The 15,327-nt window shown below is 42.3% G+C and overlaps 1 protein-coding gene across 6 annotated transcripts in view; it reads right to left on the reverse strand.

The window, feature by feature from the left end:
• Nucleotides 1-15,327, reverse strand: part of DGKD (diacylglycerol kinase delta) — a 58,174-nt gene that overhangs the window by 37,151 nt on the left and 5,696 nt on the right. For 5 of the 6 annotated variants that reach the window (XR_015700458.1, XM_087739337.1, XM_087739336.1 and 2 more), the window contains exons 2-3: nucleotides 4,936-5,046; nucleotides 4,203-4,283 (exon numbers count right to left, since the gene is read on the reverse strand). Coding sequence is in view for 5 of the 6 variants with exons in the window: in XM_087739337.1 (XP_087595463.1) it covers nucleotides 4,203-4,283; nucleotides 4,936-5,046 (192 nt within the window). In the remaining variant the exon portion in view is untranslated. Of the gene's footprint in view, nucleotides 1-4,202; nucleotides 4,284-4,935; nucleotides 5,047-12,623; nucleotides 12,640-15,327 lie in introns of those variants that run through there. The other variant, XM_087739338.1, reaches the window with a different exon arrangement.

The following is a 15,327-nucleotide window of genomic DNA, read 5'->3' on the forward strand; positions in this document are numbered from 1 at the left end:
ATGAGATCTCAAAGCTATGAATACAATGGGATGGGAAGGGAATGTTGTAATCCATATTATGTGAGTGAGGGTTAAAGTCCACACCACCACTTGCTAGCAATAACTGGAAAACATTTACAGAAACACCATGAGAGAATCATATTGAAACACAAAATATATACCTGAAAAGATCTGATGTCCTTCCTAGGCCCTCTCCTGTTGATGACAGGTGTTTTTTATTAGTATTAAAGAACACATATTTTAGATTTTTTTTTTCCCCTTTAGCTTTATACAAATCCTGCATAAGGCAGGAAAGGGTCAATGAACTGATAAGGACTCACTCCACCAGCTGTGCCAATTGCACTGAAGGCAGCAGGCTTAATTCAGTTGGCACCTTCCAGAAAAGAGCAGATCTTCAGCCAGCATACCAACCTGAGGAGTAACAATTTGTTCACCACACAAACATATACAAAAATGGGCCTAAGGAGACAACCCAAAGTCCTTTCAAAGACTCTTGAGGGGATAGCTGTGGTGGCAAAGTGTTGGCCTGAGCAACAGACAATAGAGAGGCTGGTGCCCCCCCAAACCTTATGGGCTTCGTAGGGGAGAATGGGCATGCTGGGTGGTTCAGGTCCATGACACAGGTAAAGCAGTCATTTTGAGAGAAGTATCTCCAAAACTCAGGCTTCCTGGAATGATCTAGAGAAAGAACTATTCCAGGTTCAAAGTATGGAACTCATCCTCACGGCACATTTTGTTTTAATGCTCCTAAAGCAACTGCAGGCTAATGCATTAGCCAGGCACATCAACCAATCAAGTTACTACGAAGTTGCGCTGTCCAAGAAAAAACTGTTCATGGAAACAGCTGAAGTCTCACTGGGAAGACCCAATGCACCCAGTGTGATCCCAAATCATCTGCTTTTTAGAAATCACAAGAGGCTTTGAGAGTATGGCTGGGAAAGCTCTGCTCAGAAGTTAGGGTCAGGTCTTGACCCCACCCATCCAATGCTGCTGATCTCTATTTCATAAGGACTACAAATGTAGGCACACACTGATGGCAAGAATCCAGGCTATAAGTTGACCACCCTCTTTGAAATAAATGGGTCTGAAATATGAGGACAACATGGTTATCATTGAGTTTGCAGCACAGCAGATCCTCTCTAAGGCCCTGTGAAAGACAGCAGTCCTAAGAAAATCCGCTGGTGAGAGATCTATAAAAGGTACTAAGGGCTCATAGAATCATTTAGGTTAGAAAAGACCTTTAAGATCATCAAGTCCAACCATTAACCTAGCATTGCCAAGTCCACCACTAAACATACATGGAAAGAACCAGTCACTTACAGCCCAGACATCCCAAAAGAATGTACCTTGTAGACAGATGACTTAGAAGGACAGAGATGGCAGAAATGTGACAGAAGCAGCAAATATTACATCTACAGTCTTCCTGAGAGAAGAGAGACCTGGCGTGGAGCTCCTATATGATTTGATCCCAGAGGCTTCCTGCTAAATAACTCTGCAGCCACATTGCCTGACTTAAAGGAACAATAGCTAAACATAAAGCTTTTCCTTACGCTTCTCGGGGGATGGAGTGGCATAACGTCTTAAGCTCAAAGATGCCCCTAGTCACATGCTCCCAGCCCATTCTATAGTCACATATCCATTAACTCTGGGTAGCAGTCCTGAAAATTGTCCCCACTGCAAACAGGATACACTCACTGAAGAAATCTATGTAAGATCAACTAAGTAAACAGCAGTGGAACACGTATTCTTCTTTTAGAGGAAGAGGTCTGCATCCTAATACTCACTTCTCTCTCTCTCCGGCCTGCTGACAGCAAACAAATTAGCTGTCAGACTTGTGTCCTATGTAAAAGGTTTACTGGTAGCTGTATTTTGTAACCTTATTCCTCTGTTTATGCAACATAACCTTTGTTGGCTCCATGCTCTGGTTTTCTACTCTTGTGGTGTTGCCTCCCCACACTCCTCACTGCCCTTTCGCCAGTTTCTCTGCTGAATAGTCACCCCTTATTACCTCTTTGCTTTGGATCCACATTGCTCCTCTAAGTGGTTTATCCAGTGTTTTTGTTTCCCATCTTCTTTGTTAGTACCTTAGGAGTGTCGTTCACCCAACCTGACCTGCAGAATCTATACATTAAGCAGTACAGATGCCTGGACAGAGGACGAGTTTCCGCAGAAAGAAACCACGCTTTCAGAAATCCAAAACTACCAGTCTCCATTGAAGAAAACACAGAAACAAAAAGAAAATCAGAACATCTACAACTCCAGAATAACTGTCTCTGCTATACAACACCAAATGTGGGATGTTTCCAGTTTAGGATAAAAACTCAATAGTGAGTCCCACTGATTTGAAACAGGAAAAAAATGCATCAAACACCTCTCAATTTTAGAAAGGAACCGAGCTGGGGAGATATGGGGGGAAACAGAGTGCTCTCAAAGAAAACCAAGAGAAAATGGCAAGACTGCAAGGAATCCAAAGCACTGACGGCAGTGATGTGGCAGACCAAACAGCAGCAAGACTAGGCAACCTTCTGATTTCCTAAGTATTTTTATAGCTCATGGTAAACCACAGTCAAACCCCTCTGTAAGCTGTGATAGACAAAGTAGCCAGAAATTAAGAGGAGAGATGTTTTTCCTGAAGTCTACCTGAGCCCCATGATAGAGTGATCAGCTGGAGACAGTGCAAACTATATCTGCTACTTGAGCGTCAAAGTAATCCTATACTTATTAGCCTGTAGGGAAGTCAGGGACTGGCAGAGCCTGATACCACAGTCATGGAAGTAACTCTTCACTGTTGGTCTCAGATGGGGCAATCTGAGAGAGCAAACACACTATTTCCCCTTGTCCCGACATCCAGTGTCTCTGACGGAGATTAGATCTCTCCCAACTATAATAATAAGCAAAACAGTAACATTTGCTTACCTGAAAAATCAGTCTTTATTTACCTATGGGAAAAGTGAAGCAAGACCCAAGAGAAAATGCTCTATTAGTAGGTAAATAACTTCACATTCTTGAAAACGTATCCCCTTCTGAAATCATTGCAGAATCCTTCTCTCTATACACACACACTGACACCTGACATGAATATTTACTATCAGACCCAGATGGACCTCCTACTCATCCAATTATCAATGCAGAAAGTATTTTCAAACTTCGAGACAGTGCTGGGGTTTTATCTGGGCATAGGGTGGATCCCATAGCTGCTTTGCTCAGGCAAAGCAAAAAGGTACAGCTACATAACAGAAAAATCCTTTGCCAGATGTTGAAAGCAGTGGGTCATTACTGCTGCACAGCAAGGCACACTGCTCAGTCTTGGTCACCACCTGCAGGTCACCATCCTGCAGGATCAGCTTCCTCCCTCCACCTGGATTGCTCCCCTTTTCACCTTGCCTTAGACCAACACTGCCTCCTTTCTCCACACCCTCCTCTCTCCTCCCTTTTGAGCCCTTTGGAGGCTGCATGGAGGTTACTGCTGTTAGGCAACTCCAAAGCTCACCCTGCTGCTTGACACTCGCCATGCATGGCTGCTGTTAATGGCTTTTGTCTGCACACCAGGCATTTCCTCCAAAATGGAGCTTAGGGAACACCTGCACCTCAGAAATACAGTAATTTTTCTCCCAGTTATTAAGCCTGGAGAAAATGAAGCAGTGACACCACCACGTTTCCAGACTGCAAATGTTTAGCACATATTCCACACCTAACAAGTATCCTAAACCAATTCCACAGTTACTTCTGTGTGACTTTTTTTTGTTCCTCCTTTTGCTTTGTCACTGTATATAGTGTGCATATATAAACGCACATACAGCTACACACAAATAAAGTCAGAGAAAGAGGTTTACATATTTTAAGGCCTGAAGGGAAAACTAAATTCCTCTAGCAAGATCTCCAGCATAAACATCAACATCACCCCTAACTCCTTCAGCAGAACAAATTTTTCTGTCCCCCTGTGTAAATGGATTCTATCAAGCTCTCCTAGCTTATAGGTAAGAAAATCCCTGAATGCAAAGTTTTAGCACTATACATAGTAAGCCAAGGTATTTCCCATGTGCATGGAGATGAATTATGATTGCTGTAAGAAAAAATAAGTTTATGATTTTTTTTTTTTTTTGGTGAAAGAGGCTGTGAAGATTGCTCAGATGTTTTTAAACTCTGCAAAAGATGCGGGGGAAGGATCCAAGAAGAATGGAAAATAATGCAAAAAATCCTACCGTGAAGCTGTTGTTGACATTCTTAGTGCTGGATTCTGCCACACTGGCATCTGTCAGATCCACCTCATCAAAAATAATGGACTGGAAAGAAAAAATTCAAAACCCCAATGAATTATTGAATCCAATGTATAAGCAGCAGACCCGAAGGGACATGCCTGTAAGGAAAGGCCCACCACCACCAACATGAAGGAGTCGGAAGTCTAGTTTCATACAGTGGTGCTCGCACTTGCTTGTCTTCAGTCGGTGAACGCGATGACTTTATTTTTATTAAGGGATTATTTAAAAAAAAATAACTGTAGGCTTTGTTCTTGTGAAAGGAGACAGATTTATATTTAGTTGATTATCAACGTACTAAACCAGATGCATGGCAGCTCTGATTTGATAAATTCTAGCCTTACTTGTCTCCTCCATTTCCTCTTTTCATTCATATTTTCTTCCTTCTTTTTCAGCTTCTATTGATTCAGAGCCCATCCCCTGCTAAAAAGCACTAAAGGGGAAAAAATGTGGAAAAATTGGTATCACAGGTCCACATGATGCTTTACTCAAAAACCAAGGATTTCCAAGTGTAAGGCAAAACACAGGGATCTTCTAGTAGCTACAAAACCTGAAAACAGGTGCTTTCAGAGCACGTGCTCTTTACTGAGGGCTGTCTTCTCCCAGACACCCATCTGCCTCCAAAAGCTTCACCACTGACTTTCTTCCGTTGGACTGATATGTATTGTCAAGACCTTACCTTAGCAGTTTTTGCATAGTAGAGCGTTCGTCCTCGCAGCTTAAAATATCGTCTCTTCCAGCGCTGGAAAGAGCTGGTCTGTTTCATCAGCATCCCCTCTTTTATGATAGTCTACAAAACAAGGAAGGGAGAGGGGTAAAGCATACATTTTACTTACAGGCATCTTTTATGCTCTCCCACTATATACCCACACGAAAAAAGACTGGAGTTTGAGAGCAATAATCTTAGTGCCCTCTGCTGGAAGTGCTTAACAAATTCACTCAAGCAAGCAAACTTAACAAGATTAAACTGTCACAATGCATAAGCCACACTGGGGTGAGGTTTTATCCTTGTCTCCAGTGCTATCACGATACCAAAAAAGATAAATAAATTATGACTGAATGAGCATTTCGAAGTTTAACAATGACTTGGGGAGTGTAACAGTTAAACTCACTGAGGTCAGATTTCAGTCGTGGGTAATTGTGCCTTTCATTTAATTAGCATTTGATTGCAAGCACATACACATCACAGTATATCTGTCCCTATTTCCAGTTTTGTCTTGTGAAATTATCAGCATCTACCTGGCACAGAGCTGGCAAGCTGCAGGCCCACAAGGTGAAGAGTGAAACTAGAGCAAAGAAGGAGCTACATCCAACTTCAGCATTTGGTATTCTTCAGATAGTCTTGGCCCTGCCTCAGTACTCTCTGGCTGGCTGCCATTTCCCAGGGCTGGAGTGCCAAAACCGTCTACACAGACTGCCTTTTTTTTTTTTTTTTCTTTAACTGCTTTATAACTAGATGGACATACCAGCATACACAGTCCCATATGCTCACTCACATACTATGCATACATAGGGGTATGCATTTAATCCACATGCACTTCATTCTACTTCGTCAAATACCTTCACTGAGGACAGATTTTGAATACCAACAGCTACATGAAAATAATCTCAAAAACTGCAGCTTAGCAAGACAAAAGACAGAAAAGTCAGAGCTGAGAGTTCAGCCCCAAATCACTGATTGAAGGTATTGCCTAGGAACTGCAAACGGTGCTATGTCATACCTCAGTACCACGAGAAACCTACTTCTCTCCCCAGGAACCCACTTCTTGCTGAGAGAGCCCAGTGCAATAAACACACAGTTAAAACATAGGAAACAAATGGTCCGACAATCTTGTAAGACAGGTTATTCTGTATCTTGATGCCAGGAAAATGACACAACTTTAACATACCAGAGGTCTCAGTGTAACTCAGGTTTGTAACAGAGTCAGGTCACCGATGAGTATCAATTAATTCACACACACAGTGTTAAATGTACACTGTCAGGCTACTACAGAGCACAAAATTATAAATACTCTCACTGATCCACAGGGTTTAGTTCGTTTTAGAAATCCTTTCCAGGGCACTAAACTTGCTTTTAAAATGCTATATATATTTCTAATGGGGGTCTTTCCTTTTTGAAACAGCTGCAGATTTTAATACTTTCCACACACACTGGCCCTTGCCAAGCTCAAAGTTTCCTCAAAAAGCACTTGGAAAAAAATGCTGACTATAAGAAGAAACATCTGTCTGACAATACATGCTTCTCTCTTGCTAGATTGAGCCATCCTCAAACTGGCCTGAGAGATCATTGGGCCTGGACCACCACGGTGATGCCTCTGCTCACAAATCAGCTGGGAAAGAGTGGGCTCCCACATACCCCCAGACCTGAAAGTCAGCTGCCGGACACAGGAGCTACTATATACCTTCCTCCACTGCACTGGGAAAGAGAAAAGGGTGAGAGCTCCCCTATCTCCTCCAAAAGAAACATCATCTACCTTGGAGCCTGGGACCTGGCCAACTCCAAGGGTAGTGAACCCCAAACCTCACCATTTCCCAGTGTTCTGTTTCACAAAGCCACCCGCACACTGGCAGAAATACCTGTCAGTGCTCAGGCGAACACCAACTTTGTGTGTCTGGTTCAACCAGGAATTGCCAAACTCCATCGTATTTCCAACAGAATGAAAAGAGATAATGAAAATGCACGACCGAAGACTAAGCTTATATCAAAAAATGGCCATCTCCCACATCAGCTCCCCACAACTCTGAAGTGGTCACTGAAAGACATCTTGGCACCCATTTTCCACAAGTCACAGCAGGGACACAGCAGTAGGAATACACTGTAAGAAGCCAGAAGGCATCTGGGAGCGGCTTTAGGGTCCGCAAGTTAAACGCACTATAGCGATACCCAGAAGCAAGATGTTAAACTGACTTAGAGCTGGTGCTACGCAAAGAATCCGAAACTCAGCCATGATCTTAATCTGAAGCTTCAGTGCAACAGAAAATGGAGTTCAAAGACTGACCCAACAGCATCCCTTGCTGAAACAACCCTGAAGGCGAGGCCAGAGCTGAAGGCACTCATCTGGAACCGGGAAAGGTGCACTCAGGCTCCTACTCTGCCACGGGCTTTTTACAAGATCCCAATAAAGCAATTTTCACTCTGCATATCTCCACCTCCCATCCGTCAAGTGGAACGAACAACACTGCCCAACTCTGCAGAGTGCTACTAGAATATACATATGTGTCTATCTGATGAGTTACTTTAACCTCCAGCACCTGAGTACCAAAGAGAAATGTAAAGCAACAGCATCTACATTACCATGCTGAAGAAATCACACATTTCTGCAGTTCACTTTCTACAGGGAAGAAAATAGGAAAGCGGCAAGAGATCTTCCAGATTAAGACAGAAACATGGAGTGATCTTTTGCATGCCTTGGACAAAACCACATATAATTAAAAAATGAGACAGAGAAAGTAGCTACTGAACTCTGCAAAGCCCTGAACCAAAGTCAGAGAGGAATTAAAAATCCTGGGGAAGACTCCCAGGATGCAAAGCCCTAAGATACCAAGCCAGCCAGGAGCCTGACCAAAAAATAGCAACTTGCAGGAGGAGATTTCAGAGCTCTGTTGCTCTGTTGCTCCACTTATTCACAAATATGCTTAAACTGGGGTCAGCCAGAGCCCCTCACTCCCCAAGCTCAGTCCGCAGCACTCTGGCCACTCAAACTCTTGCCCAGCCCACCAGAGCAGTAACTCACAGCAAAACAACGCCTCTGCTTTCCCTCGGCTCCCACAGCTCCCACCTGCCATGCTCGGCTCCCGAGTGCCACACATCAGGCGGCTCCCCTCACCTCGGCAGGGCTCACTCACCTCTGCACAAGACGTGCATTCCTCCATTCCTCTTTTAAACAGAACCCTCCTTTTTTTTTTTTTAACTAAAAGGCAACAATCCCAGAGGTCACCTTGCCCCTCCCTAAGTAGCAGTTTATGTCATTTGCCAGCCTCTATCTATAGAAAACCTCACAGCTACATAACTCAGACATGAAAGGCCAGTGAGAAGCGAGCTCTCGCATGCACGCACTGCTCAGAGAAAACAAGCCTCTGGTTCAGAGCTGCCCATCTCTGCACGAGAGCGGCTGTTCTATTTATAGGCACACAGCTCAGTAAAGAGTTTGGTGGGTTTGGGCGGAAAGGGCTGGAGATAAGATCAAGATGACTTTATAAAATGATTCAGACATTGCTGCCTTTCTCCTCCTCTATTTTAATTTTACAGCCAAAGGACTTGCTACTTGCAGAGGAACGCAGCTGAACAAAATTATCTAGGGAAAGGACCTGACAGCAAAGTGACATCAAATGAAATAAAAGGGGGGAGCTGAACAGTTATTTCTGCTCACCAGCTTCTCTGTAGCTTTTTTAATTGAAGATCTACTCTGATCAGATTACCAGCCATATAATTCATCAAGAAAAAAGTAAAATTACTTCTCCCGTAACAAAAAAAGAGAGTTCAATCTACTTTTAGTGTCATATGTGGGATCCTATGGGAAAAGCTGAAACATCCTGAGGTTTGACTACATGCATCCTATCAAGGATAAATATAAAAATTGTTTGTGATGGAACTATCCAGACTGCTTTCTATCCAGCTGAGCTTCACTCCAGCATGGTGTCCTCTGGCATGGCACTCCATGGGCAGACAACACTGTGAAAAAATGAAGTATCTTCTTGGATCAAGCCTAAAATGATGTGCTACTAGTTTCAGGAGTGACCCCCTTTTATCATATTACAAGACAGTGTAAAAAAGGTTACTGAACAAACTGACAACTTAAAGCAACACTGCACATAGCAGAGAGTCTTAAGCGTCTCTGCAAAGAACACAATTAGACAGCTGAAAGGCAGGGCCTAGGAAATTTCTAGCATTTCACTATTTATCTTTGGCCTTGAAGAAAAGCGACTTCCTGCAGAAAAAAATTCAGTTCACGGTGAGCAATACACAACCCTTCCCCCAACTCATCCCCGTTTAAAACTTGACATTTAGGAAGAGAAATAATATGTTCTCAGATTTCTTCTGTCAAAACGGGTGCAGGGTTTAGGCCTAATCCTGAACTGACTAAAGAAAAGTTTTGCCACTGACCTCAACGGGAATGGTTTCAAACAACTCAGGGGACTTAAATTAAGGACTTAAGACAGGGAGAGCCTCATGCTTCAGTGCTTCCCCTTCACGCAGCCCCACCTCGTAAGAACAAGAAGCCAAGCAATTAACAGTAGTCATTCACAAAACCAGCAAGACACAGCCGTATGTTTTGCAGCATTACTTCTCTGAGGTGTCTCTGCATTTAGTAACCCACATCAGGAGATCAGAGAGCCAGCCTACACAGATGAAATGCTTTCTGTACTGATAACGTGAATGATTCTAGTAAAAAGTTAAGAACAATCACGTCAGATTTCAGCTGCTTTCAGAGTGCATCCCTTTTTCTCCCACTCACTATATGAAACACAGGAGTAGCCCATCCTTTCCTGAAGCTTAAGCCTCTTCCCCCATTTGGAAGTAAGGCCCTTGATACAACTAATTTCCTAATCTGGAAAACAAGATCCTATTAGCCAGACTGAAGGCAACTATCAACCATACCCAGCTGTCAGGCTGGCAAGTGTCCTTTGGCACAGGCAGGCTCCAAACTGTGTTCGATATAGACAGAGGAAGAACAATACAACCTATTTTACAGCTGAGATCATGACATATTCTTAGGGGCAGTTATTCAGTGCAGCATATCTGAAACAAGAATTTTGCTCCACTAATATTTATTTCCAATGAAGAAAAAGAACTGTACACAAGGTAAAAGCAAAATCGTTCAAAGCTATCTCAACAGCAGCTAAAGAATCCCAAATACCGAAGTCCTCAACATCTGGATTTCTCTGTTTTCCATGTGTCTTCAGAATGTAAAAACTTCAGGGCACAGATTGTTTTTATTTGTATGTACTATAAAACTTTGAGCAGGGTGCTGAGGCCAAACAACAAATAACTGACTAAAGAAAGCACCAAATGCACAGAGGAAGAGAAAACAAAATGAAAAAGCGTATGTGGAACTGACAGGCTATCTTTATATATGCTTACTAAGGAATTTTACTGGCAGTTGATCCCCAGGGACCAAGGAACCTCATCTAGTCACTGACTTCGGGTAAGCTGCGGCAAAAAAGATGGGCGTAGATCTGCAGTCACTTGAACATGGCAAGATAGTCTTGCCATGCTAGGGCAAGTACAAATCTGGAGTGCTGTACCTTGTTGTGGGTATAACAGTTTTAGTAGCTGGTTCCATAAAAGCTTTTTGTGGTCATAAATACGGAACTAATAATTAATTAGAAATCAAATGAAATATAGTACATCTGACAAAGAAACTAGAATAAATCTAACCAACCCCGTAGAATAAGACATGAAAGGTCAAAAGGCTAGGGGTTAACAAGCTAATCCGAGAGCAACATCCTTCCACCAGACAGTGGTCACACCCTGCAAATTAACTCCAGGAAGCTTGGAGGGGAGAAATCTGGATCAGTAAAGCAATTCTAAGTATGGGACACACAGAGAGCTATACAGATCTATAGGGGAGCACAAGGAATTTGCAGGTTGCATAGTCCTGTTTGGGAATTCTACATTAAATGCACTTGGCTCTTAAAAAATTGAAAAATGCATTAGGATTTCTTCCACTGGTATGAAAAGGACAAGACATTATCTGAACTCACTGCAACAAAAGGACTCCAGAAGAGGAGAAAAAAGAAAAGAAAATCAGAGGTCAGCCACAGGAATCAAATGTCAAAATAGAAGCTAGGGCTGTGAATCACTGATCCAGTAACAGAAGCCAAGCTCTCCACTGATGAAGGGGGGACTGTCTAGGCTTTTAGTGTACATTCTTTAATACCATTTTGTTTTAATAACCTATGCTTTATAAACTGGGAAGCACCCATGTCAGGTTACAGCACAGATGTCTATATAACCACATGGGAGAGCCTGCAAAATCTCCCCTAACAACCACCCTCCCAATACTCCCTCTTTTCTAACCTCCAGCTCTTCTGTGTTAGTTGAACTCCGCATACCCAGTAAGAGACTAGGGGCGAGCTTGGCCGACAGCTCTCAGTACAGCCTCTCTGCAACTACTAAGATAAGCAGAATTCAGAGCAGCGTGCAGTGATCCGTCGATAGCGTAGCTGAGATGTCACTGCAACAGGAAATGCAAGCTTATTCTCCGGATCAGCACTGAAAAACAGGAGTTTGTATCAAAAGAAATACTGAAACCAGGCTTGAGTTAGAATCTGCCTTGGCACAGATAAACAAATGTTCAAACACCTCGTTCTTAATCAGTTAATGTTGCAGTCAGTAAACAAAGAGTAAGTCTTTTAACCAGCTTCTTCTCATTATCATGTTCAGCTGCTACTATTGTGAATGATTCCCTTCTAAAAGGGAAGAGCACTCATAGACCTGAAGTGAACAAATTAACAACGAAAAACAAATTTGAACACACAAACACACACACACAGAAGGGTTGCACGTATATGGGAAAGGAAATACAACATACCAGCATATCATCACGCAGCTCCCTGGTAAAATGAGCTCAGTTAGAGAGCTCCAAGCGAAGTACTTAAAATAGATGAATACTCTGGTCAGCTACTTAGAAGAGAGAATGAAAAACACACCAGTACACTCCGATTCAGGATGAGTTAGTAGCTGGACAACTCCTGGCACGCTAACTGCTTAAGCCCTCAGTATGCTTTCCATAAGCTCCAGGCAGCTTTCCCAAACACATTTATCAAAAGAAGGGAATTGAGCATGAAGCTCAAGTCATCCCAGCAAACTACAACAAAGCTGGAAGATAAGGGCTCAGATCCATCCACAGAGATAACCAAAGCCAAAAAAGCAACAGTTTAAAAGCTACCTGAAAACTTTGGAAGGGAATAAAATTTTAAAGGGCACTAATTAAACATGAACTTTATACATTTAAGGACAAACATGAAAAATATGTTATTTTTTCTTTTATCTTAAATTACACACACACAACTACATCCCTTCCTTAGGGCATTTTCCCCATACACAAAAAACGTCAAAACACACTACCTGCTGTGAAACCTGCAGCTCCGAGATATGCCTGTCACACAGCTATGCACCAGCACCACAGAATCCCCTGTATTAACTCAGAAGCACAATGCTCTGCTGCTGAAACACAGCAATATAACCTTACTGTGAATCACAGTGTTGAACACGGAACCCTCTAATGCTACAGCCTGTATCACTAGAGCTTAAATAACACTTTTATTCACTCAGAGAGAGACAAGTTATTACCAAAAAGTGATGTTGCCCATCTAAGCCCACCCGTCCACTTCATCAGCAGGCAGAACGAGCCACGCACTTACCATAGCGGCATGTCAGGGCCATTTGATATAAGAGTATCAGGCTGGGAAGGTGCAATCGGTGGTATTACAAGAATAGCGAACATAAGGGAAAGCACATCCAGAATACAGCTGCGGATCTCATCCTCGCAATCATAACCACCCCATCCTTCCCATACTGCTAAATGTCATGGAGACTTGGCCAAGCAGGAAGGAAAAGCCAGCAGAAAGTACTGGTACGAGAACTCTAGGACATGGGAAAGTGAAAGTTATACCTTGAGGAGGAAAATTGAATCCTTTGCCCTTGTGTTGAGGAGGCTGAGAGAACGACAGCTTCCTCCCACTGTGCCTGGATTCCCATCAACTCTGCTACTGAATTCTGCAAGGAGCCTTATTTGGTAGTGGCTGGTAGATGTAGGGCCAAATCCTGATCCTTTTACTCCAACTGGGGAGTAATCCGATGGGATTACACTGCTGAGAGCAGAAAGCAGCTTTTGGCCTTCGGCCATTTAATTAATACTTAAGGTATCTTAGAATTTATTTTTATCTCATCTGTAACAATTGTCATTATCAGATTTTCCATATTTATGTATTAAACAACCTATGCTTTTAAGTTTTTTTTTCCTCATCCATGTAACATGGTTTTTAAAGGGTACTCCAAAGTTTTTAATTTATTTTTCCATTTTCCCTGTTTTAATGTCCTGCAAATACCTTTAACCATGCCAAGACATCTTGATCAGCACCAGTAACAACAAGGAAGATCAGCACAGCCCTGGGAACACCGTTTTGTTAACTTTCAGCTAAACAGAACAGAAGGGGCTGGCATGAGTTCCCAGAATATTGATTTTTAATAAAATCATAGCAATGGATCTACACGTTCTAAAAGAGTGCTCTGACCTACCTCAGCAGAGAGCAGTTTCAAAATCAGGCAACACGCCCTCCCTATTTTATCAGCTGCACTTCTGTCGTTCAAGAACCAGCGAAGGCGGCTGTGCCTCGGGTCAAGACATTACCCTGGCGCTTGCAACACCTGCCTCAGTTCCCAGCCCCCCTGGGGACGCCCTGTGTGATTTCATGCATTTGATACAAGAAGCATGCATCTCAGTTCCCTGCATGGGAAGCTGAGGTGGTATCACCTTTCCCCGCTAAAATATTACATGGCTAAATTTTATTAAAACTTGCAAGAGTCAAATACAATGTGCTTGATGCAAACGTTATGTAATCAAGACAGCATTTCCTTTTTCAAAAAAAGCAGACCACAACATCAGAATAGGTATCAGATATAAAACTTTCCAACTTAGCAATGAGACTGTGAGGAAATAAAAAGATTTCCTTTAAACCGAAATGGAGTAATCTCATATTAATCAATTACCTAACTCAGCAGTGGTAATCTTTTAGCCAGGCAAGCCACCTTTTTCCTCTCTGGATGAAAGGAGGGCAGCAGGCTTTGGACCTCCTCCTCTAACTGCTTTACTGTCCACGTGTAGCCCAGGGACTGCAGACGGTAAGCGCCATACCTTGTGGAAGCACTGGACTGCTTCTGCGGAGGTGCAGCATTACTGAACCAGGCATACACAATAAGCTCATTGCTTTCCAGAGTGCTTTATATAAAGTGTGCAAGAAGGGACCACGAAAGATGGCAGCTGATGGGGATCACTGCTGCCTCAGCTATTTGTCTGCCTGAAGCTGAACTGTCCCTGGATAATTGTCCTGCAGGGCTGCAGAACCAAAGAGAAGCATCTTCTTTCTTTAAGAGACACATAAATTCTTAGTGAAACAAGAAGCAATAACCACTTAGTGGGGAAAAAGCAGGGAACAAATGGTTTAAGTGGAGAGTTAAAAATTCCTTTACATAATGGTTTGTGCATTTGAAACCCCGAAAAAACATATTCCAAGAAGAAGGTGCTCTTCACTTGGACAGTATTTTGCCCTGAAATTTCCAATGCTGCTGTAACACTATCTAGTGTAAACCTTAAGCTTTAAAGGAAATAGGGAACACAAAAACCTCTCTTTATCTCCTTTCTCTTAAGTATGCAGGTATATCTGCTATTTTAGAGAGAATCACATTGGATTTGTAATTAAAGAAGGTAAAGTCATGCAGTGTCTTACATGGTATACTGGATTTTCTAATCAGGTAATCTGGAGATAGACATTTTAGAGTTTTCATTTATAATCTATAATCCAGTACTCCTCCAAAGTAAGATATCAATGATCTTTTTGTAACAACAGGTTTTGGGTAGGGGGAAATACTCTAAATATTTGACTCAGTTTAATTTTAAAAAAGAAAAAAACCCTTTAATACCTATTTTATTTTGTCTCTAATTTTACTTGCGAGAACAATTACTAGCCTAGCAATGTACTTTTTAGCAATGTGGTCTAAGTAAATCCACGTTCTCAAAACATGCAGAAGTTTAATGTTAGCTCTTTAGTTCCTGGAACCTGAACTATAGTTAGAAGGAATGAGAAAAGCTGCAAGTGTGTGTGGTTTTGTGCTTTGTTTTGTTTTGTTTTTTTTAAAAAAGGAAGTAACAGCTGTTGCTTTCACATAGCATCCAAAACTCTCCAGCAGCGAGGCAAACTTACAGTACACCAGTGGTAACACAGCGCTGGGAGGCTTCCCAAATTTTGTCAGAACAGAAGAGTCTGAAGAGCACGCAAAACATAACATAGATTGAGTTAAGGGACAGAAACATTCTTACAGCCATGTATTGTGGCCTAAAATCCTACC

Source organism: Nipponia nippon, unplaced genomic scaffold, assembly GCF_047370975.1.
Source record: "Nipponia nippon isolate SJK-2023a ecotype South Korea unplaced genomic scaffold, ASM4737097v1 scaffold_7, whole genome shotgun sequence".
NCBI lineage: Eukaryota > Metazoa > Chordata > Aves > Pelecaniformes > Threskiornithidae > Nipponia > Nipponia nippon.